Here is a 25,444-nt window from a genome sequence, read left to right as displayed (position 1 = left end):
CAGGCGGGGAATATGTAAATAGTGGATGCGGTCACACAATGGATGCGCAGATAGAGGCTATACTAAAAAACAGGCTAAATAAGGGCAAAAGAAACCAAATAAATTGTGGGTAGTTATGTCACGAACATAAAATTTTCAGTTCGCAAATGGCGAATGCGAACTTCCGCAAATGTTCGCGAACCGTGCGAACCGCCATAGACTTCAATAGGCAGGCGAATTTTAAAACCCACAATAGTGATGGCATGCAGGAGGGGGATCCATGGGAAAACTCCCATGGAAGATTACATAGTTGATGCAGAGTCTTGTTTTAATCCATAAAGGGCATAAATCACCTAACATTCCTAAATTGTTTGGAATAACGTGCTTTAAAACATCAGGTATGATGTTGTATCGATCAGGTAGTGTAAGCGTTACGCACGCTTCACAGTGACAGACCAAACTCCCCGTTTAACGCACCGCAAACAACTGCAAACAGTCCATTTGCACAACCGCAAACTCCCCATTTGCACAAAGTTGGATACCAAGCTAGCCATGTCCCGTTCCTTGTCCTCACTGATGTAATTGAAGGTCTCTTCCTCCACCCAGCCACGTACAACACCAAGGGTCCCCGAAAGGTGACAACACGCCCCCTGTATTTTTTTTTTTAAAATGTACACTACTGTTACACCAGATATGAGTTGCACTGGTGTGACACTGTGCCCTGACAGGCCCTTAAACGCACACGTGTGAAGGAAACTGACTGCTATTATATCACAGTCAAAAAAGTTTTTAGTTTTTTTTTTTAAATGCAAGCTATTGTGACACCAGATATGAGTGGTGGCACTGGGACCACCTTAAAAATATTGGATATCGCTAAAAATCATGATCACTATATACTTTCTCTACAAACCTCTAAAACGAACCAAACTACTCATCCATCCGCTATACTTTATCCCACCTAGAACTAGTGCCCAGTTAAAATACTTGACTCTCACTTACCCACACTCAGTCATGCCACACACATTTCACCACTATTCTCACTGAATCCCTCTGACTACGGCTAAATTCATCTTCTACATCAGAACACTACTCCTAAGATTGAGTTGTATCCATGTCTCGAGTCTTTCATTTAGAATAGGGGCAGCTTCGGTCTCCTTCAACACTGACACTCCAGTGCATATTATTAAAAGATTGGGCAGATGGAAATCCTCAGTCTACAACCGATATATTCCTCATCCCGAGAAAGAAATGAGGAAAGCTTTTAAAAGTTTGGCTTTGTAAATTTGATGCAATAAGTGTGTTTTTCTTTAATACCTTTTCACCCTCTTTGCATGAACCCGATTTACATATATTACTAATATATTTCTGAACATATATATTATATTATTCACTCACTCACTCACTCTCTGGGCCGGCCTAAGACATCATGCTGCCTAGGTCCAATGATAAATGACTACGGGGGATAATGTATAATAAGCACAAGTTACTGGCTATGGGAGGATAATGTATAAAAAACACAAGGTACTGGCTATGGGAGGGATAATGTCTAATAAGCACAGGTTACTGGCTATGGGGGATAATGTTTAATAAGCACAAGTTACTGGCTATGGGAGGATAATGTATAAAAAACACAAGGTACTGGCTATGGGAGGGATAATGTCTAATAAGCACAGGTTACTGGCTATGGGGGGATAATGTCTAATAAACACAGGTTACTGGCTATGTGGGGATAATGTATAATAAACACAGGTTACTCGCTATGGGGGGATAATGTATAATAAACACAGGTTACTGGCTATGGGGGGATAATGTAGAATAAACACAGGTTACTGGCTATGGGGGGATAATGTATAATAAACACAGGTTACTGGCTATGGGGGGATAATGTATAATAAACACAGGTTACTGGCTATGGGGGAGATAATGTATAATAAGCACAGGTTACTGCTATGGGGGATAATGTATAAAAAACACAGGTTACTGGCTATGGGAGGATAATGTATAATAAACACAGGTTACTGGCTATGGGGGGAATAATGTATAATAAACACAGGTTACTGGCTATGGGGGGATAATGTATAATAAACACAGGTTACTGGCTATGGGGAAAATGTATAATAAACATAGGTTACTGGCTATGGAGGATAATGTATAATAAACACAAACACAAAAAAATAATAATAATACAAAAAAAAAAAAAAGAATGCAGCTTCAGAATTAATCTAAATTGTATGCTGTCTAGGAGGTGGGAGGGTCTGGGAGGGAGGGTCTGCTGCTGATTGGCTTGAATGTGTCTGCTGACTGTGAGGTACAGGGTCAAAGTTTACTCAATGATGACGAATAAGGGGCGGATCGAACATCGCATATGTCCGCCGTCCGTGGTGAACGCGAACAAGCTATATTCGCCAGGAACTATTCACCAGCGAACCGTTCGGGACATCACTAATGGTGGGAAAGGACTCAATAAAAATAAGGAATTACTGAAGCAAATACAAATGAGCATAATAATATAAAGAAATACTGGAAAAGATGCAAAATAAAAATAATAATGAATGAAATACTAGTATCATAAGTGAATAAATAAAAACAGCAATAAAAAAACATATATAAAAGACAAGACAATATAAAACATGATGAAGCGAAAAAATAAATTTGCATAGCTGGGGGCAAACCTAGTCCCCATAGCTGTTCCCCTTTTCTGAAGGTAAAAAGAGTTAAGAAACCAAAAATAATTGTTTTTTTTTAAATAATGTCAATACCTTCGAGAATAAAACCTATTCCCTAAAATTAAAGGCTTTTGTAAATACAAATCATGTATAGTGTGTAGAAGCACTGATCCATCATTACCATCTAAAATAATCAAATTTACATGTAATGTAACAAACAAGGTTTACAAAATTGATGATTTTATTAATTGTACTACAAAAAATGTGATTTATCTGCTTGAATGCCCTTGTGGCCTCCAATATTTATTTTTTATCTATTTATTATTGCCATTTATATAGCGCCAACAGATTTCGTAGCGCTTTACAATATTATGAGAGGGGGATTTAACTATAAATAGGACAATTACAAATAAACTTACAGGAACAATAGGTTGAAGAGGACCCTGCTCAAACGAGCTTACATTCTATAGGAGGTGGGGTGTAAAACACATTAGGACAGGAATTTACAATCAAATAAGGTGGGCTGCCCTTTAGGAGAGGGCAAGAGACAGGTATGTGAGGTAAGGGTTAGTCTTGGAGGCCATAAGCTTTCCTAAAGAGATGGGTTTTAAGGCACTTCTTAAAAAGATGCAAGACTAGGGGAGAGTCTGATGGCGGTAGGCAGGCTATTCCATAGGAAGGGAGCCGCCCGTGAGAAGTCCTGCAAGCGCGAGTTGGCCGTACGAGTGCGGACAACGGACAGGAGGTGGTCATGGGCAGAATGGAGAGACCGAGAAGGGACATACCTATGGATCTGTGAGGAGATATAAGAGGGGCTAGAGTTGTTCAGTGCTTTATAGGTGTGAGTTAGTACCTTGAATTGACTCCTATAGCATACAGGAAGCCAATGTAAGGACTGGCAGAGGGGTGAGGTGTGAGAGAAACGACTAGAGAGGAAAATCAATCTAGCAACAGCATTCATTACGGACTGTAAAGGTGCAGTACGGCTATTGGGAAGACCTATCAGGAGGGGGTTACAATAATCCATGCGGGAAATTACTAGAGCATGGACAAGCTCCTTGGTAGTATCTGGTGCAAGAAAGGGGCGGATGCGGGCTATGTTTTTAAGATGGAATCTACAGGATTTGGCAACATGCTGGATGTGAGGCTCAAAGGTGAGACCAGAGTCAAGTATGACGCCAAGACAGCGCGCTTGCAAGGATGGACTGATGTTGGTACCACAAACTTGGAGGGAGAGCGAAAGAGGAGGATCAGTATTAGGAGGAGGAAAGACAAGGAGCTCAGTTTTTGAGAGATTGAGTTTCAGAAAGCGGGATGACATCCAGTCAGAGATGGAAGAAAGGCAAGCAGTGACACGTTGCAGGACGGCAGGGGAGAGGTCCGGGGAAGAGAGATATAGCTGGGTGTCATCAGCGTACAGGTGGTAGTGAAATCCAAAAGAGGTAATAAGTTTGCCAAGAGAGGCAGTATAAAGAGAAAATAGAAGGGGACCAAGGACGGAGCTTTGGGGAACTCCAACCGAGACAGGGCAAGGGGAGGAGGTATCATTAGAAAAGGAGACACTGAATGAGCGTTGGGAGAGATAAGAGGAAAACCATGAGAGGACAGAGTCACAGAGACCAAGTGATTGAAGAGTTTGAAGAAGGAGAGCATGATCAACGGTGTCAAAGGCCGCTGAGAGGTCAAGAAGAATTAGTATGGAGTAGTGGCCTTTGTATTTAGCTGTGATTAGGTCGTTAGTAACTTTGATAAGGGCAGTCTCTGTAGAGTGGAGAGGGCGGAAGCCAGATTGAAGGGGGTCAAGGAGAGAGTTGGAATTGAGGAAATGAGACACACGGGTAAAGACAAGTCTTTCCAGAAGCTTTGAGGAAAAAGGGAGCAGGGATATGGGACGGTAGTTAGAGGGGGTGGATGGGTCGAGGGATGGTTTTTTTAGTATAGGTACTACAGTGGCATGTTTAAGGTCAGCAGGGACAATGCCAGAAGAGAGCGAGCAGTTGAAGATGTGTGTTAGAGAAGGCACGAGACAAGTGGAGAGAGATCTAATAAGGTGAGATGGGACAGGATCGAGCGGGCAAGTGGTGGTGCGAGAGGAGCAAAGAAGAGCAGCCACCTCTTGGTCAGTAGCTGGGGAAAATGTCTGAAGGGTAGGAAAGGCATGATCTATGTGTGATTGAGAAACAGAAAGGCAAGGAGGGGAGAATTCTTTCCTTAGCTGTTCAATCTTGTCAGTGAAGTAACATGCAAAGTTATCAGCAGTAAGGTTAGTTTTGGGGGTGGCCACAGCAGGGCGAAGAAGAGAATTAAAGGTGTGAAAGAGACGCCTGGGGTTGCGGGAACATGAACTAATGAGAGCGGAAAAATAGGACTGTTTGGCAAGGGCAAGGGCTGCACTGTATGAACACAATATGAATCTATAATGGAGAAAGTCTGATTGTGTATGAGACTTCCTCCAGGAGCGTTCAGCACAACGGGAGCATCTTTGCAGGTAGCGCGTTGATTTAGTATGCCATGGTTGGGGGCGGGTCCTCCTCGAGGTGCTTGTTTGGAGTGGCGCTGCAGTGTTCAAGGCAGATGTAAGAGTAGAGTTATATATGGAGATGGCCTGTGAAGGACAGGAGAGGGAAGGGATGGACAGCAGTTGTGAATCAATGTCAGCTGACAACTGTTGGAGATCAAGAGAATTAAGGTCCCTCCTGAGTTGAGGGGGGTTAGGCTGAGGTTTTTGGGTGAGGGGGTATGTGAGAGCAAATGATAAGAGGTGGTGATCAGAGAGTGGATATGGAGTGTTGCAGATATTAGATACTGTACATGCATAAGTGAAGATTAGGTCAAGGGTATTGCCAGCTACATGGGTGGGAGAATTTGCCCACTGCGATAGCCCGAGGGAGGAAGTAATTGAAAGTAGTTTAGTGGCTGCAGAGGTCAAAGGTGGGTTTATAGGAATATTGAAGTCCCCGAGAATTAGGGATGGAATGTTAGAAGAGAGGAAATAGGGTAGCCAGGCAGCAAAGTGGTCAAGGAAGAGAAGAGGGGAACCAGGGGGACGGTAAATAACAGCAATGTTAGCAGAGAAGGGTTTGAAAAGGCGAATTGAGTGTATTTCAAATGATGGGAAAGAGAGAGAAGGGGGGGTGGGAAGAGGTTTAAAAGAGCAGTGAGGGGAGAGGAGAAACCCAACACCACCACCTTTACATTCAGAGTTTCTTGGGTTGTGGGTAAGTTGGAGACCACCGAAGGACAAAGATGCAGGGGTGGCAGTGTCAGAGGGGGAGAGCCAGGTTTCTGTTATGGCTAGTAAATCTATAGAACGAGAGATGAAGAAGTCATGGGCAGCAGTAGATTTAGTTATATTGCAAACAGAGCGTGCGTTCCAGAGGGCAGTATTGAAGGAGGATTTAGAGGAACATGAGATGGGTATGAGATTAGTGTGGATCCTTGAGTTAGTATGTGCTGAGTTTGTTGCGAGGGGGCCGGGGTTAGGAGAGACATCACCAGCAGCTAGGAGCAGAAGGATAGAAAGGAAGTGAAGGTGGGAGTAGGATTTGAAAGTTTTGTAGGAGGGTATGTATGTAGAGGATTTGGGAGGAGTTGGTGGAGATAGGCTGGAAAGGTATGTGTAGAGTGCATGGGATGAATAGAGAGGGGAGTAAGGTGGAAGTAATAATTATGGTGTTGCTAGGGACAGGTGAGTGAAAGGATAGGGATATTTTAGTGATGAGAGAAGTTAGTGTTAAAGTGAAAAATAGAAGGGAGAACATTAGAAAAAATGTGTATTATATAGATATGTAGATCATATATACAAACACACAAATATCAATGAGTGATTAAACCAATGTAAGGATGCAGTGTGTTAAATAAATTCAGGTGAGGAGAGGTTTAGTGATTTGATTGGTGTGTTAAGGAAACCAGCTGTTGTGCACTATAAGTAAGTTGTCGACCATGGGGAGGGATGGTGTGGGGAATCTTCCAGAGATGATACCTCTGCTCTGAAGATTCAGCAGGACTTGGTTGCTTGGGAGTGCTGGGTGTTAATGCTGTTTTAAGGGGCCCAGTCTGAAATATAAGGTCTGAGGTTAGAAAAAAAAAGAAATAAAACACACTATTATGGGTGGGGAGACATGGGGCTATTGAGGTAATTAATTAGAGATGAAAAACTAAAAGGAGATAACATTTGGGATAAAAAGATAGGAATATGTTGGAATGACCACTAGGTGCTTAAAAACAAGAATAAGTGAACACTGCAGAAACATTAAAAATGGATACCTGAATCATCCTGAATCATTCAGTGTCCAAACATTTTCTTAAACATAATAAAGATCCTAAGATGTTAAAATGTATGGGTATCAAGAAATGTTCTGTCCCCTGGAGAGGAGGAGACATAAAGAACATCTTGGGGCGAACAGAAATGAAATGGGTATATGAACTTAAGACCCTGATACCCCAAGATACCCTGATACTCCTGATGTGCCTTTTAATTTTATTTATTTTTATGGTGTATAAGCTTTTATGCTTCCTCATGTTTTATATTGTCTTGTCTTTTATATATTTTTTTTATTGCCATTTTTTTAATTCACTTATGATACTAGTATTTCATTCATTATTATTTTTATTTTGCATCTGTTCCAGTAATTATTTTTACATTATTATGTATTTGCTTCAGTAATTCCTTTTTTTTATTGAGTCCTTTCCCACCATTTATTTACTTGACACTTACTTACCCACACTCAGTCATGCCACACACATTTAACCACTATTCTCACTGAATCCCTCTGACTACGGCTAAATTCATCTTCTACATCAGAACACTACTCCTAAGATTGAGTTGTATCCATGTCTCGAGTCTTTCATTTAGAATAGGGGCAGCTTCGGTCTCCTTCAACACTGACACTCCATAGTTACATAGTTACATAGTTAGATAGCTGAAAAGAGACTTGCGTCCATCAAGTTCAGCCTTCCTGACACCTGTTTTTTGCTGTTGATCCAAAAGAGAAAAAAAACAAAAAAAAACAAAACAAAAAAAAACCCCAGTTTGAAGCACAATTTTGCAACAAGCTAGGACAAAAAATTCCTCATTGACCCCAGAATGGCAGTCAGATTTATCCAGTGCATATTATTAAAAGATTGGGCAGATGGAAATCCTCAGTCTACAACCGATATATTCCTCATCCCGAGAAAGAAATGAGGAAAGCTTTTAAAAGTTTGGCTTTGTAAATTTGATGCAATAAGTGTGTTTTTCTTTAATACCTTTTCACCCTCTTTGCATGAACCCGATTTACATATATTACTAATATATTTCTGAACATATATATTATATTATTCACTCACTCACTCACTCATTCTCTGGGCCGGCCTAAGACATCATGCTGCCTAGGTCCAATGATAAATGACTATGGGGGATAATGTATAATAAACACAGGTTACTGGCTATGGGGGATAATGTATAATAAACACAGGTTACTGGCTATGGAGGATAATGTGTAATAAACACAAACACAAAAAAAAAATACAAAAAAAAAATGCAGCTTCAGAATTAATCTAAATTGTATGCTGTCTAGGAGGTGGGAGGGTCTGGGAGGGAGGATCTGCTGCTGATTGGCTGGAATGTGTGTGCTGACTGTGAGGTACATGGTCAAAGTTTACTCAATGATGACGAATAGGGGGCGGACCGAACATCGCATTTGTTCGCCATCCGTGGCGACCGCGAACATGCGATGTTCGCCAGCGAACCGTTCGGGACATCATTAGTTACTGGCTATGGGGGATAATGTATAATAAACACAGGTTACTGGCTATGGGGGGGATAATGTATAATAAACACAGGTTACTGGCTATGAGGGGGATAATGTTTAATAAGCACAGGTTACTGGCTATGGGAGGATAATGTATAATAAACACAAGGTACTGGCTATGGGAGGGATAATGTCTAATAAACACAGGTTACTGGCTATGGGGGGATAATGTCTAATAAACACAGGTTACTGGCTATGGGAGGGATAATGTATAATAAACACGGGTTACTTGCTATGGGGGGGATAATGTATAATAAACACAGGTTACTGGCTATGGGGGGATAATGTATAATAAACACAGGTTACTGGCTATGGGGGGATAATGTATAATACACACAGGTTACTGGCTATGGGGGGATAATGTATAATAAACACAGTTTACTGGCTATGGGGAGGATAATGTATAATAAACACAGGTTACTTGCTATGGGGGGATAATGTATAATTAACACACTTACTGGTTGTGGGGGGGATAATGTATACTAAACACAGGTTACTGGTTGTGGGGGGATAATGTTTAATAAACACAGGTTACTGGCTATGGGGGAGATAATGTATAATAAGCACAGGTTACTGGCTATGGGAGGGATAATGTATAATAAACACAGGTTACTGGCTATGGGAGGATAATGTATAATAAGCACAGGTTACTGGCTATGGGGGAATAATGTATAATAAACACAGGTTACTGGCTATGGGGGATAATGTATAATAAGCACAGGTTATTGGCTATGGGGGAATAATGTATAATAAACACAGGTTACTGGCTATGGGGGGATAATGTATAATAAACACAGGTTACTGGCTATGGAGTATAATAAACACAAACACAAAAAAATAATAATAATAATGCAAAAAAAAAAGAATGCAGCTTCAGAATTAATCTAAATTGTATGCTGTCTAGGAGGTGGGAGGGTCTGGGAGTGAGGGTCTGCTGCTGATTGGCTTGAATGTGTCTGCTGACTGTGCGGTACAGGGTCAAAGTTTACTCAATGATGACGAATAAGGGGCGGACCGAACATCGCATATGTCCGCTGTCCGTGGTGAACGCGAACAAGCTATGTTCGCCAGGAACTATTCACCAGCGAACCGTTCGGGACATCACTAATGGTGGGAAAGGACTCAATAAAAATAAGGAATTACTGAAGCAAATACAAATGAGCATAATAATATAAAGAAATACTGGAAAAGATGCAAAATTAAAATAATAATGAATGAAATACTAGTATCATAAGTGAATAAATAAAAACAGCAATAAAAAACATATATAAAAGACAAGACAATATAAAACATGAGGAAGCAAAAAAAAAAATTTGCTTAGCTGGGGGCAAACCTAGTCCCCATAGTTGTTCCCCTTTTCTGAAGGTAAAAAGAGTTAAGAAACCAAAAATAATTGTTTTTTAAAATAATGTCAATCTCTTGAGAATAAAACCTATTCCCTAAAATTAAAGGCTTTTGTAAATGCAATTCATGTATAGTGTGTAGAAGCACTGATCCATCATTACCATCTAAAATAATCAAATTTACATATAATGTAACAAACAAGGTTTACAAAATTGATGATTTTATTAATTGTACAACAAAAAATTTGATTTATCTGCTTGAATGCCCTTGTGGCCTCCAATATGTTGGAATGACCACTAGGTGCTTAAAAACAAGAATAAGTGAACACTGCAGAAACATTAAAAATGGATACCTGAATCATTCAGTGTCCAAACATTTTCTTAAACATAATAAAGATCCTAACTGTTAAAATGTATGGGTATCAAGAAATGTTCTGTCCCCTGGAGAGGAGGAGACATAAAGAACATCTTGGGGCGAACAGAAATGAAAATGGGTATATGAACTTAAGACCCTGATACCCCAAGATACCCTGATACTCTGTGCCTTTTAATTTTATTTATTTTTATGGTGTATAGGCTTTTATGCTTCCTCATGTTTTAAATTGTCTTGTCTTTTATATATTTTTTTTATTGCCGTTTTTTTTATTCACTTATGATACTAGTATTTCATTCATTATTATTTTTATTTTGCATCTGTTCCAGTAATTATTTTTACATTATTATGTTCATTTGTCTTTGCTTCAGTAATTCCTTTTTTTTATTGAGTCCTTTCCCACCATTTATTTGCTTTCTTTTGCCCTTATTTAGCCTGTTTTTTAAATATAGCCTCTATCGGCCGCATCCATTGTGCGACCACATCCACTATTTACATATTCCCGCCCGCCCCCCCCCTCCTATTGGTGCATCAATATGCACATTCTGTTTCCAGGCAACCGCTCTCTTACTCGTGCATGCGCTTTTATTTACTACAACTACCAAGTATCATTGCGGTACGCGGATCACGTGACCGCATAAAGAAGTAAATTTCTTCTAAAATACGGCTTTTTAATGTTTAACACAAATACTAATATGCCAATAATGTCTATAAGTAAATACTAGTATTATATAAGTATTTTATCTGTGTTTATCAATGTTTCTTTTTATCCCATTTTCTTGTAATTTGATTGGCTGACCTCTGTTTTAGGCGCCATTTTCAAACATCTGTACCCCTATTTAAAGTCACCTTGCCAGGTTATTGTTTTATTCCATATTGATAAAGCCATTATAGGCGAAACGCGTTTATGGACATTTAAATTGTGTATTTTATTTATTAAAGATTTTTTTTGGTCACTTCTCTTGTGGTTGTGCCAATAATCTTTAAATACACTCTATTTCTACCTGGCAATTTTCACCTCTGGACTCCAAGTAATCCTTGGTGGGGATTATTCCACCTACACTATCACCAAGGAGCAGTCAGCCTGCTCCATTCTTGTGAGTACCATTTTATCTACTTTTATTTCTACAGTATTTTATACAGAGAACACTATTGTTGTATCTTCTCTTTGAGTGACATCTACCCCCCTGAAGAAAAGGGAGCCGCATCATATCCTATAAGCGGGGATAAAAACCGCTGTACGCTTTCAACTAGTGATGTCGCAAACAAAATTTTCCGGACGAACCGCTATTGACTTCAATGGGCAGGCGAATTTTAAAACCCACAAGGACTGTTTCTGGCCACAAAAGTGATGGAAAAGTTGTTTCAAGGGGACTAACACCTGGACTGTGGCATGCCGGAGGGGGATCCATGGCAAAACTCCCATGGAAAATTACACAGTTCATGCAGAGTCTGGTTTTAATACATAAAGGGCAGAAATCACCTAACATTCCTAAATCACAATGGCTATGGATTGACACCTGACATATGGCATATTGACACCTTGACATATGGATTGACACCTTGACATATGGATTGACACCTGTCCTCAGAGACCATGATACACACTGACACAGAGCAGAATAGGGACTGTTCCCCCTACATAGGGTCACTTGGCAGGTATGGCGTGGTCGTGGGAGGAGGACTTTCACCTCTTCCCCTGTTAGATTCCCGTTGTGCTGTGACATCACCCTTATACGCTGTGTAAAGCATACTTTTTAATTTATTTTGCAAATGCTGCTTCCTTTCCGACTTGTAATTCGGTAACATTTCCACCACTGTCTGCTTATACCGGGGTTCTAGTAGCGTGGACACCCAACACAGGTCGTTCTCCTTCAGCCTTTTTTGATACATGGGTCCCTTAACAGGCACGACAGCATGAAAGACCCCATTTGCACAAGGTTGGATGCCGAGCTACTCATTTCCCGTTCCTCCTCCTCACACAGAGCAGAATAGGGATTGTTCCCCCTACATAGGGTCACTTGGCAGATATGGATTGACACCTGTCCTCAAAGCCCCTGATACACACTGACAAAGAGCAGAATAGAGACTATTCCCCCTACATAGGGTCACTTGGCAGATATGGATTCACACCTATCCTCAGAGCCCCTGATACACACTGACACAGAGCAGAATAGGGATGTGGAATAGTACCTGGGGAGCTGTGGGGGGGGGGGGGGGGTGCCGTTGATGTGGAGCAAGACGCAGCAGCAGAAGAGGACTCAGCCGAGGAGGTTATGGAAGAGGATAGTCGTAGCGGTGTCACCAACTCCTCTGCAGAACCACGCATTCCATGCGTGGCAGCCGTCAGCAGGTTTACCCAATGCACAGTGTAGGTGCTATACCTGCCCTGACCATACTTTGTAGACCAGGTATCAGTGGTCAGATGGACCCTTGCCCCAACACTGTGTGCCAGACATGCCATTACTTCCTTTTGCACAATCGATTACAGGTTGGGGATTGCCTTTTGTGAAAAGAAATTTCGTCCGGGTACCTTCCACTGCGGTGTCCCAATAGCTACAAATTTTTTGAATGCCTCAGACTCCACCAGCTTGTATGGTAAAAGCTGGTGGGCTAGGGGGGCGTGTCCTAACTACTGAAGCGAGAAGTCGCCATGCGTACGCCAGGCATACTGTACGCAACATGCAGAAGGCAGAGGGAATCCTGGGGCAACTGGGTCTCCCCCCGGACTCGCTACTCACATCGAAGCCTCCAACAAACTCCACGCTCCCTCCATATTGGGGCAACGCCGAGGCTCCAACATTTGTCCCTAGAAACCTAGCCGGGACATCATGTGCAACTTGAATGGAAAACGGGACTAACAGGTCAACCCTGCTTACGGAGACTCTCAGGCCATTGATCGTGTCAAGAGGAGGGGAACAACTTCGAAAATAGATTCCTGGCAAATTCGCAAAAAAAAACGTGCAAACATGAATCCTGAAAGTACAGAAAGACAAAACCACAAGAAATTTTTTTTGAAGACGACAAATAGCTGTGTGATATAATGTAGAAACATTTTATTCACCAGATAAAAAGAAAACAACCGACTTAATACAGTTTTTTACAACTTTGCTAGTTTTGCATTGAATTTTTTAGCCAGTACTTCCTTTAGATATTGCACTGAATATAGTAAACTCTGTAGTATGTTACTTTTAGTTGCCAGAAAAGCTAAATAATAGTTTTCACATTTGGTAGATAGCTTGTGTGTGCTAATATTCATACTTGCATTTTTAATTTTAAGGCAGTATCTCTTTTTTATAAGCAGGTTTTGATATAAATTGAACAAATCCAAACTTGTGCAGGGTAGAAAATAGAATTAGCCAATGGATTCTATCATATGCTTTCTCTGCATCTGAAATCAAAAGGGTCTGGATGTACTGATTGCGGCATACCATGAGGTCAAAAGTTCTGCATGTGTTGTCATACTTTTGCAATATGGAAATAAATCCATCCTGATAGTAGTTTATAAATGTTGTAAGGAATGCTTGAAGCCTGTTTACCAGCACTTTGGTAAGTACAGTATCTTAATGTCTATGTTCAAGAGTGAAATGGGTTGGTAATGTTCCATTTTTAAGTGTGGATTATTGGGTTTGAGAAATAAGTATATGTTGGCTTGCAACATATAGTTAAATAGTTTTCATAGGTGAGAGAGTAGTGTCATAGGGAGCATCTTGTAATATAATCTAGAGACACCATCTGATCCTGGACTTTAGCTAGACTTGGATGATTTAATTACTTCCATAGTTTCTTCAAGATTAATTTCTTCTGAAAGGGAGGAAGCCGCTTCACATTTTAGTAAAGTAAGCATAATTTTTATCAATAAATTCCTCAATATGCTGGTGAAGCCTTGTCATAGCTTTGGTGGTTATACAATTCCATAAAGTGAGAACACGGCACTTACTGAAAAAAAGAAGAATTAGTGTTTTTGGAACAATATTGTTGCCTTTTATGGAGTTTAAGGTTTTGATGTAAAGGTCTCACTAGTTCTTTATTTTTAATATATTTTAATTTTTATTGTTTTGCATTTTCGTGATCATTGATCAACACGATAACCGTTATAATCGGATTATATTGATTGAGGCAGAGTTGGAGAGGCTTTCTATATTAGTAACAGGTTGGAGCTCTCTATTCCCAGCAGAGTTAACTGGTGGAAGCCAGACCTTTAAAAGAGAGTCTAACAACTGGAGGGGAGGCAGTTAAAAAAGCCAATTTCAATAAGATTAGGGCAGCTCTACAACATATCGACTGACAAACACCTTATTGAAAAAAACACGGAGGATAAATGGAAACTATTCAAACAAGTATTAGAAAGTTACATTTCTCAGTATGTACCATTGGGTAATAAATATAAACGAAACAAATTGAAACCAATGAGGCTTAGTAAAGAAGTAAAACAAGAGATTAAAAATAAGAAAAAGGGCATTCAAAGCATTTCAATGGGACAAAGCAGAGACATCTATTTAAGATATAAGGCAATAATGCTTGCAAAAAGGCAATTGAAGTGGCAATTGAAGTGGCTAAACTAGAAAATGAGAAATTAATTGCCAAAGAATGCAAAACCAACCTTAACATTTTTTTTGAAGTACATCAATTCTAAAAATAATTCTGTAAACAGAGATGGGCCTGTTAGTTAATGAAGACAAGGAAAAGGAAGGAATTTTAAATAACAATTTTTCTTCACATTATATTAAGGAGGATTCTATAGCAAGAGATATGCAAATGATTGCTGCAAAAAACTTGCAGATAACTTGTGATTGGATGACTCGAGACAAGGTGCTACAGCAGTTAAAGAAAATGAATGTAAATAAAGCTCTGTGGCCTGACGGTATTCACCCACAAGTACTTAAGGAGCTAAGTGGGGAAATAAGTGAGCCTCTGTATTAATTTTTTTTTTGTATCAGGCAATTTTACTGGATGATTGGAGGAAGGCAGATGTTGTTCCTATATTTAATAAGGGTTCAAAATCCTTGCCTGGACATTATAGACCTGTGAGCTTAATTTCTGAGTCTGGGAAAATATTTGAAGGGCTATTAAGGGATAATATTCAGGAATTCATTGGGAAGAACTTTGTTACTAGCAATAATCAGCGTGGTTTTAGGAAACATAAGTCATGCCAAACTAACCTAATTGCATTCTACAAAGAAGTAAGTAGAAGTATAGATCAGGGAGTTGCAGTGGATGTGATCTACTTGGATTTTGCCAAGGCATTTGATACGGTTCCTCAAACTAAAATAAATTGGTCTAGGTGAATATTCTTGTTCTTGGGTAGAACATTGGCTTAAGGATAGAGTACAACGAGTTGCCATTAATGGTAAATTTTCCGGCTATTACAAAGTGGTAAGTGGTGTCCTTCAGGGTTCTGTTTTGGGACTGCTTCTATTTAACATATTTATAAATGATCTTGCAATAGGCATTGAAAGTCATGTTTCATATGACACAAAACTTTGTAAAGTAACAAAATGTGAGCAGGATATTGCTTTGCTGCAGAGGGATTTAGATAGATTGTGGGACTGGGCACTAAAATGGAACAGAAATGTAATGTAGAGAAATGCAAAGTTATGCACTTCGGGGTAAAAAATGCACAAGCAACTTACACCCTAAATGGTAGTGAATTAGGGATAACCGCACATGAAAAGGATTTGGGAATTGTTATAGACAACAAATCAGGCAACAATATGCAATGTCAATCTGCAGTTGCAAGGCCAGTAAGGTTTTGTCATGTATAAATAAGTGCATGAATTCTCAGGATGAAAATATAATTTTGCCTCTTTATAAATTGCTAGTAAGATCACACCTTGAATATGCTGTGCAATTTTGGGCACCTGTTCTAAAGAAGGATATCATGGCACTAGTAAAAGTGCAGAGACGAGCTACAAAATTGATAAAAGGAATGGAGCATTTTAGCTATGAAGAAAGATTAAAAAAAATTGAAATCTCTTTATTTGGAAAAACGGCACCTCAGAGGGGATATGATAACATTATACAAATATACATTCGGGGCCAGTACAAACCATTATCTTAAAATCTATCCATAAACAGGGCTATACATAGGACACGAGGTAACGCATTTAGGCTGGAATATGCTGTGCAATTTTGGGCACCTGCTCTAAAGGATATTATGGCACAAGAAAAAGTGCAAATATGAGCTACAAAATTGATAAAAGGAATAGAGCATTTTATCTACGAAGAAAGGTTAAAAAATTGAAATCTCTTTATTTGGAAAAACGGCGCCTCGGAGTGGATATGATAACATTATAAAAATATATTCGGGGCCAGTAAAAAACATTATCTGGAAATCTATACATAAACAGGGCAAATATACATAGGACACGAATTTAGGCTGGAAGAAAGGAGATTTCATCTAAGGCAAATATTTATTTATTTTTTTTACAGTAAGAGCACTAAGGATATGGAATTCTCTGCCTGAAGAGGTGGCTTTATCAGAGTCCATACACATGTTTAAACAGCAATTGGATAAATACTTGCAAAAACATAACATACAGGGATATCATTTCTAATTAGCTGCTTGATCCAAGGAGATATCTGACTGCTATTTTGGGGTCAAGAAGGATTTTTTTCCTAGTTTGTTGCAAAATTGGAAGCGCTTCAGACTGCATTTTTTGCCTTCTTTTGGATCAACAGCAAAAACATGTGAGGAAGGCTGAACTTGATGGAGGTAAGTCTATTTTCAGCTATGTAACCCTGAGACCCAAAGGAAAAAGGTACTGTGTAAAGATGGTGTTTTTAAAATGCTGTGGTTTATATTGTTAATAACTCGGGACTGGATTACCAATTGGACAGATGGCCAATCGGACAGTTATAAAAACTTATGTTTAGGTAATATCCAAGATGGAGTAGGATTAATTTTATTTTAGTTTTATCTATCACTGTGAAGCAAAAATAATTATTACTAATTCATCCTTACACTTGTATTTGGATTTCATGTCAAGAACCAGACCATCCTTCCACATGATTTGATCCTTATGAACCAAAGTAGAACTGGATCTTTATGAATTATGCTGATAGCCATTGATGCTTGCAGATAATAGACTGCTTGTAAAGTGGAACGCATTGTGCATGACACTCACATTGAAAGCGGACCATCAGGAGCAAAAAGACACACAGGCACATACTAACATACATACAGACACACACACACGCATGCATACATACATACATACTGCAAGACATACATACATACATACAGACATACATACATACTGAAATACAGACACACTTCCATCCCAGCACTACTCGCGGTTGCTATTTTTTGCACGGCCGCAGCGCGGACAAGGCCCCTGAAGATATAGGGCCCATCAGGTGGCCCTTAATGCTTGGGCCGGGTTCAGGGCCCTGGCGGGTCGGATCTGGCCCGCAGTTTGAGGACCCCTGGTCTATATGGTTTGTGGAGTTGGCCGGTGTAGTCAGGCAGACACTGATCATCTCCTTCACTGACAATGAAGCTAAGCTTTCATTAATGAATGCAGGCGATCCCCTATCCTTGGACCGCCTGCTGGTCCCTCCCCATTCTATATCTGTGGCTGTGCAGGAACAGCCCAGACTACAACAGAAATTTCCCAGTATCCTGGTGGGCAAGTCCAGCACTGGTGGTGAGCCATAATATCTGGATCAGGACAGGAAAGTCTGTTTTCAGAGCCCATAGTCACTAGGAAGAAGGAAGACTTCCAAACTCCTCCACGAGCCATTTAGTCATACCAAGGCAGGTAAGCTACTGTTACAATGTCTTTTTAAAAACATTTGCAGACAATTGGGTGGAATGGGTTCCAAGCAGATAAATGTGTTACTCTACCAGCTGCTATTTATTCCTGGAACGTAAATGCATGAATTGTAATCATTAAAAAAAACTCTGTTGGACCTACTTATTCAGACTATGTAAATTAAATCTGACAGTGTAACCAATCAGACTATTAGAAGGCCAATTGACTTTGCCCTTATATACCCTTAATTAAGATGGCAGAATCATCACACTGAAGTCCTGAAGAAGCCTATGGCGAAACGTGTAGACCTGGTGACGACACAAAGTGGGAGGGTACGCTTTTAAGACCTGGGAAAGTTTAACTAACTGGAAACCCTGAGACTTTGAAGTTCCGGTCTTGGAAGTATTTGTACACAAGGCTTGAGGCTCTGCATTGCAACATCGCGGGGGAAACATTTGGCTCTCCTGTTAACCCCTTAAGGACACATGACATGTGTGACATGTCATGATTCCCTTTTATTCCAATAGTTTGCTCCTTAAGGGGTTAAATAACTTTGATTCTGATCCCAGGCAGAGACAAACACAAAGGTTCCAGTGGGAACACAGGCGCTTGTGAGTAGCAGCTTTTAGCTGCATGTACTCCCTTTCTATGATCCAGTAATCCATACCGGCAGTAATACTGTGTTTTATGAGGAGATATTATTTTAAAATATGTATTAATAAACTTTGATGTGTAGATATGTAAATATGTTAATATATTCTGTCATTTTTTATTCCTTTAAATGTTCCTGACTGTGATATAACAGTTTTCCTATGGTATATATATATATATATATATATATATATATATATATATATATATATATATATATATATATATATATATATATATATATATACACATATATATATATACATACATACACACACAATTTTGGTATAATAACATTTGACCCCTATGAACAAACAATATTTCACTATATATGCTTTCTATTTTTACTTTTTATGCTTTTGGGCACAATCATATGTGACTAAATAAGTTATATAGCGAGCGCTCCATTGGTATAGGTATATATTGTTTTGTGGAACGCATTTGGAACGCACGTGGAACGCAAATGGAACGCGGAAGTGAAGGACGACGTCCACTTCCGGTTCCGGCTTTTCTAGTGAACGCGCCCAATTTGATTAATCTAAATGCCGAAAATATCATCAGCTGGAGGATACCATCCATGGACCAATGAAGAGCTGGCTATTGGACACTCCCACACCATGGACCAATGGGACACTGGGATTAGCCCTATTTATAGAGATTTTGTTAAGGGGAGAGTAGGATGTATTATTTTTTACAATCTATGATATTGCCTGTGATTTCTTTTACTGTGCGGTCCCTGATGAAGTTCTTGTTTGAACGAAACGCGTTGGACCTATTGCTGCACTTTTACATTTTAATCTTATGGTGTCTTTTCACCTTTTTAAGAAAATAAAATTATCAATTTTTTTCACTACTACTCACCTGGAGTCCCGTGTTCCATTGGCTGCTCGACACTGATAAGGGAAACCAGCATCCCCCCCATATTATCTGGGGAGGAACCTTATGAATGCTCTTCTATTTCTACCATCTTGTGAGTGCATCCATTCAAGCACACAATTCACTGTATATACTGTATCCCACTATTGTTTTTTCTTTATGTGTTCTCTCTATAGACTGTACAGCCGTATCCCATTTCTGTTTGTGGTTCTATGCATATGTAAAGATCGTTCTTGTGGATAACGATCCTGGGAGGCTGCAGATTGATTGAAGTTAAGTAATTTACACAGTAATAACACTGAGTTTATGGTGTTTGTTTGTTTGTTAGATATTGTTTTGTAAATGCAAGAAAATTAAAGTAGTAAACACCTATACATGATTTTGGTAGTAAAGGGGTTCATTTACATGTCATTGTTTCTTTTAATTGTATGCACAATAACCACTATATGATGGAACTGCTCTTGTTGATGTAGAAGTCTAATTTCATTATCAAGGTGCCTGCAGGCTGTGCAGATTGTGTTCCAGAAAAGCCCTAGTTTTTTGCAGGCCCCTGCAGAATGGTTTCAGAAAATGAGCAATAGCACCCATGAAGAAAAAATAAATCACTACAATGCCCTTGAATTGTTATGGTCCTTAAAGTGCCCCATTCAAGGCAGAACAGATTGTGGAAAGTAATTCAGTGTTCTTAAGTTGTACTGAATATGTACTACAGAAGGTTGCAAGTAATTAGGAATGATTTGAGCCATAAAAGCATCAAAGACAGTCCTGATATTTGAAGCACAGAAAAAGGCCTCAATTTATTTTTGTTAATAAGCTTTTCAAATGATCACAATCCGTCAGAAAAACATTTCAAGTGATTTATCTACAAAGTCACCATTAAAGTCTGTGCAAATTTTGTATATAATTTGAAATGTTTTTCTAAACGATTGTGCTAATTTTAAAAGCTTATATTTCAAAATTGAGTCATTTATGTAATGTAAATGTTAGACTTTCTGGCTATGCACTTAATGTTCATTGCTCTCTTCCAATAATTCCTTTTATCCCTTTCTTTGTCCGCCATTTTCAGTGCTTTGTGTCTTTACAATGACTTTATAATACTGTGGTAACAACTTGACAAACAGTACTTGGAGGTTAAATTATATTGTTGTATGTCAAATGCTATAATGTTCATGTAATATATCCATATTTGTTTTTTAATGACACTGAAGAATTTTATGTTGCAACTTAAAAGAGAAAAAAAAATAGATTGTGAAAACATGCTATAAAAGGTAAAAAAAAATATACACCATTCCTAATAAAACTAGCTGTGACACTTACCGAGTCCCACTTGTTCTGTCTCCAAAGTCGTGGCACATCGCGGACCTGCCAGAACATTCCCTTTAAATTGGCAATGCAAATAGCTGCAAGAACAGACTGAGGATATAAAAAGCAAAGGTTAACCAGGTTCCAATAATATCATGTTATAAAGATTTCAATGGTTATTCTCTAAACTAGAGTTTGACAAAAATTGACTACTGAAAGGCATAGTGTACTGCAAAGTATACAAGCAGGAAGATTTTCTATCTCACTTGTTCTTTTAGCTTGGCTATTTTGACACAGTATTCTCTGTTAGGCATTTGTTTACCTTTGTGTTATAATAATCACAGTTAGGTATTTTAATTCACAAATAGACCCTATATGGTATAGATATAAATACCATAGTGTAATTTGTACATACAAATATGTAATAAAACAATAAATTGGAAAACTCACAATTTACCGAGCCATTTTAAAGTGTGGCTCCGAACTATAGATGTACTTCAACCACATAAAGGAATCTATGGATACTACAATGACTTCTCTGGAGCAAGAATATGGTGTAGTTATCTAGTTAAAACAGGAACAGGAGTAATCAAGTATAAAATAAACCTTTATTACAATATCTTTAAAATAATAAAATATAATACAAGGCACAACGCGTTTCGACCCTATGAGGTCTTCCTCAGGTGCATCATAACAAGCAATTATTTGTGACTGCATTTATACCCCAAAGTAGGGACAAATCATTACAGGTGAGCAAGGCATTACCTCACATCCATGTCCAAATATGGTTAAAACCATATATAAATCGCCACCCGTAAGATGGCGATGTTTCCAGTTTTTCTGTCCAAACAATAACATATATGCCACCTTCAAGATGGCCGAACGTCCAGTTTCCATAGCATCCTTACAGTTCTCCAAAATGGTGGTGCACTCACTTCCTGTGACAAACTTCCAACTGGTGGAGGTATTGTGCCCTCTCCTTGATTAGCCGCGCATCACCTTCCAATCCTGCGCACGCTGTTCCTACTCACTTCCGTAATACATGTGTGTTCAGTCCGCCATCTGCTTTCCAGCTACATTGCCTGTCCCACAGGCATGTGAGGCATAAGGCAGTGGGTTGTCCTACATATTGAAGTGTCATAGAGACATCCCGCCTCATATTCCTTCCCCCTGTATACTTATGTTGATGGATGCCATTTTGGTTTGGGGCAATATGCCCACAGTAACAGCAAATAACAACAGCAAATTACATGCAATGAAAAGAGAGAGAAAGGGATGTCAGGAAGGAGAAATTACATAGATAACAATAATCTGAAAAATAATGGATCAAGTGGCAATTTTGCATAAATATATATCCAAATAAAATACAAAATATATATATATATATATATATATATTACATTTAAAAATTAAATAAAAAGTGCGTCTACTGCAAATGACTAAAAAAAAAAACAGGAGAAAACATATATTGTAAAATGGAAGTCTTTTCAAAATCCACATTAAGACCCTTAGGTATCAAAGTGCGTAATTCAAAAATCCATTTCATTTCCTGTAGACTTAGTTTTTTTTTAAATATTGCCATCACTCCAATGTGTTTTAACCTCCTAAATAGCAAAATTAAAATCCTTACTTTTGGGGTCAGACCCATGGATTTAAAAAAAAAAAAAATGCTTTGATACACTGTGGTTAATAAAACCTTTTTTGAGATTACTAACATGTTCACCTAATCATACATTTAATATTTTAGAAGTTTTTCCTATGTACTGATAGCTACAACTACAATTGAGTAAATAAATTATATTTTTTGAATTGCAAGTGTGACAAAACTCACTATTTTGCCTGTGTCTAAGCTATTCCCCTGCTAAGTTCAGTAATATGTTCCCAAACCCCATTCAGGTTTTCCCCATTAGGAAGCTACAATCTACCGAACACCGACCACCCCCTGGCTCTCTCTGTGTGGCCACCATTCATATAACCGAACAACATGTGCGCTGGAAAACGGCAGCCATCTTGTCGCATGAACGCAGGCAGCGGGACCTAGTCATTGAGTGTCTGAAACTATAAGTTGGACACTCCACCTCGCGAACACTGGCAAATTCACACGAATGCCTGCTTCATTCCCCGACAAGCCAGGAGAACAAGGTGAACAAGCGCTACCTATGAGCCAGGGAAACCGTTAGTCTTTTTGTTCGTTTTGGAACTTCGAAATTGACCGACTGCTACCACTGATTCTATGGAACTAATTTGAGCAGACGCCATGTGTGCGGTTGGTCAAAACTTTACCCCGGTATCGATTCAGCTGTGTTGGTGGGATCTGAGCGCTATTTGGACAACTTGGGCGCTGAGATCCAGACTATCCGGTGATGTAATATTTGTGGGGGTTCCTATTTTTGTGTTATGTATATTTTTAATATATATATATTTTAATTCTTTATTTATTTGCGTATGGTGAACATCGTTGCAGGCAATGCCACTGTAGCATATGTCCGCTTAATTAACAACAGTCAATAACAAAGTTCGCATCTGTGAGCAATACACATTTTATATATTTGTGTTAGGGTGAGCAAATGTGGTGATCCACTCTTTTACCCTGTGTGGATATGCGGGTGATGTGTTCCTCGTGCGTGTTAGCCACTTAGGGGAGCTCCCTTTGCCGGTCACCTATATATGAGTACGGTATGGCGGGTTCGTCTGTGGACTGGCGGGGAGGGAGGGAGGGGATGGGGGGGAGTTTCCTCGGAGTGTGAATGTGTGAAAGTAGTATCAGTCTAGCTGTGGTCTCAAGTTATGATGCTTCTAGTCTTATGTCAGTGATACACTTTGTTGGCTTGTATGGTTACCAAGGTGTGTGTGGAAGTATCTGCTAGGTGTCTGCGGAGCCTAGGTATCTGCTAGGTGTCAGCTAGGAGAGTGGGTTACAATATTTGTGCAATCAATGTGGCTTGCAGCGAAAACTTAAAATTAAAATGTAACATAAACGTTAAGAGAAAAGATAACAGTCTCAAACTGTGCTATATAAGTTCATCACGAATAGTGGAGCAGGTTGTCCCCTGGAGCTGGATGACTGCTGGTGCTTCAAGTGGTGCCATTGGCAGGCGATGATCTTTGGGGTTCTCTCGGGGTGAACTCTCGTACATTAGCAGGGTTTAACTGGGACAGTCCCTTTTTGTTCATCGGTGGCATTCGCAGTATACCTGCTACTGACAAGATGGACTCCAGCTCCTTGTGGTCTTTAGCCTTGTGGGTGGTCCCTTTGTAGGTGAAGGAAATCGCTTGTGGCGTTCCCCAGCGGTATGGAATCCCCCTATCGCGGAGGCTCTGCAGGAGCGGTTGCAATGATTTCCACCAGGTAAGGGTGTTCTTAGTTAGGTCTGGAAATGTTTTCAGTTCTGTGCCTTCGAACAGCAAAGGAGTTTTCCCTTTTAACGCTGCCAGGAGGGAGGCCTTATCTGCTAGTGTCTGGAATCTCAATATAAGGTCCGCCGTCGCGGATGCAGGGGCTCAGGCTCGCTTCAGCAATCGGAAGAGCCCGTCCAGTTTTATAGATTTGACCTGTTTCGCAGGTAGCAGGATTCTGAGGAGACGTCGAGCATAGTGGGGTAGTTCATTGAGGTTGACCGTTTCCGGTACCCCTCGGATTTTCACGTTGTACCATCTCCTCTGGTCCTCTAAGGCATTGTCAGGGTACCTGGAGTCTCTACCGTTGAGAGAGGTAGAGACTTAGAAGGTTATCCGTCCGGACGCCATGTCTCCTCGGTCTCCCGCGGTTCACTCGGCCTTGCTAACGCCGGCCGCGAGGGAGTCACTTCCTTTTATAACAGAAGGACCGGAGGTAGACGTCATGACGCTAACCCGAAACATCCTGCCACTCAAATCTCGGGAGACGAATCAGGACTCGCCGGAGGCGTGTCTCCTCTCCCTAGCCAGGATACTTAACGGGGGTTCTCTCATTCACTCATTGCCCTGTCGTGGTTCTAGTCCTCCTAGTCACACAGTGCTTTGTGATTCTCTTGTCTTTTGGTTCTGACCCGGCTTTGTTATTTACTCTCCTGCCTTTCTGTATTCCTTGACCCGGCTTGTCTCTCGCTTACCTGTCTTCTGTTATCCTCGACCTCGGCTTGTCTCTGACCATTCTATGGTAGTTCTACGTTAGTCCGGCCATTCTAAGGACCGGTATACGTATCAGCTACTCTTTGTACTCTGCGTGTTGGATCCCTGACCCGATCCTGACTTTACGACAGGGCCATGGATCCTGCAGGTACAAATTGTCAGCTTGGTTCTCCTGATCCTAGGTTTGACGCCATGGATCATAGGATGGATCAGATGGCTCTGGCACTACAGGCGCTGCTGTCTCGCCCTATTAATCCACCTGAGGAGAGGCGTAACACTTCTGCTTCTTCTGTGGGTCCAGGGTTAGAGGTAGCTACTGTAGGTGCTTCTTCCCAAGTTACCCCACCTGTACGTTATGCTGGTTCCCCTGAGAGGTGTCGTGGCTTTTTGAACCAGATCAGTATTCACTTCGAGCTACAGCCCCGTTCATACCCTACTGATAGGGCAAAGGTGGGATTTATTATTACCTTACTCATTGAGAGAGCTCTGAGATGGGCGAATCCGTTGTGGGAGAATGATAATCCATTAGTCTATAACTATAATTCCTTTGTAGCTGCTTTTAAAAGAACTTTTGACCCTCCTGGCAGGAAGGCCA

The 25,444-nt window shown here is 40.0% G+C and overlaps 1 protein-coding gene across 1 annotated transcript in view; it reads right to left on the bottom strand.

Annotated features, from left to right (window-relative positions):
• The window catches only part of LOC134575595 (pendrin-like), a 260,212-nt gene that overhangs the window by 65,115 nt on the left and 169,653 nt on the right, over positions 1-25,444 (bottom strand). Inside the window, exon 12 of the mRNA XM_063434915.1 lies at positions 20,755-20,850. Coding sequence (XP_063290985.1) covers positions 20,755-20,850 — 96 coding nt within the window. The remainder of the gene's footprint in view (positions 1-20,754; positions 20,851-25,444) is intronic.

The sequence above is a fragment of the Pelobates fuscus genome, chromosome 10 (assembly GCF_036172605.1).
Source record: "Pelobates fuscus isolate aPelFus1 chromosome 10, aPelFus1.pri, whole genome shotgun sequence".
In the NCBI taxonomy this organism is placed as follows: Eukaryota; Metazoa; Chordata; class Amphibia; order Anura; family Pelobatidae; genus Pelobates; species Pelobates fuscus.
This window is presented reverse-complemented; position numbering and strand designations above follow the sequence as displayed.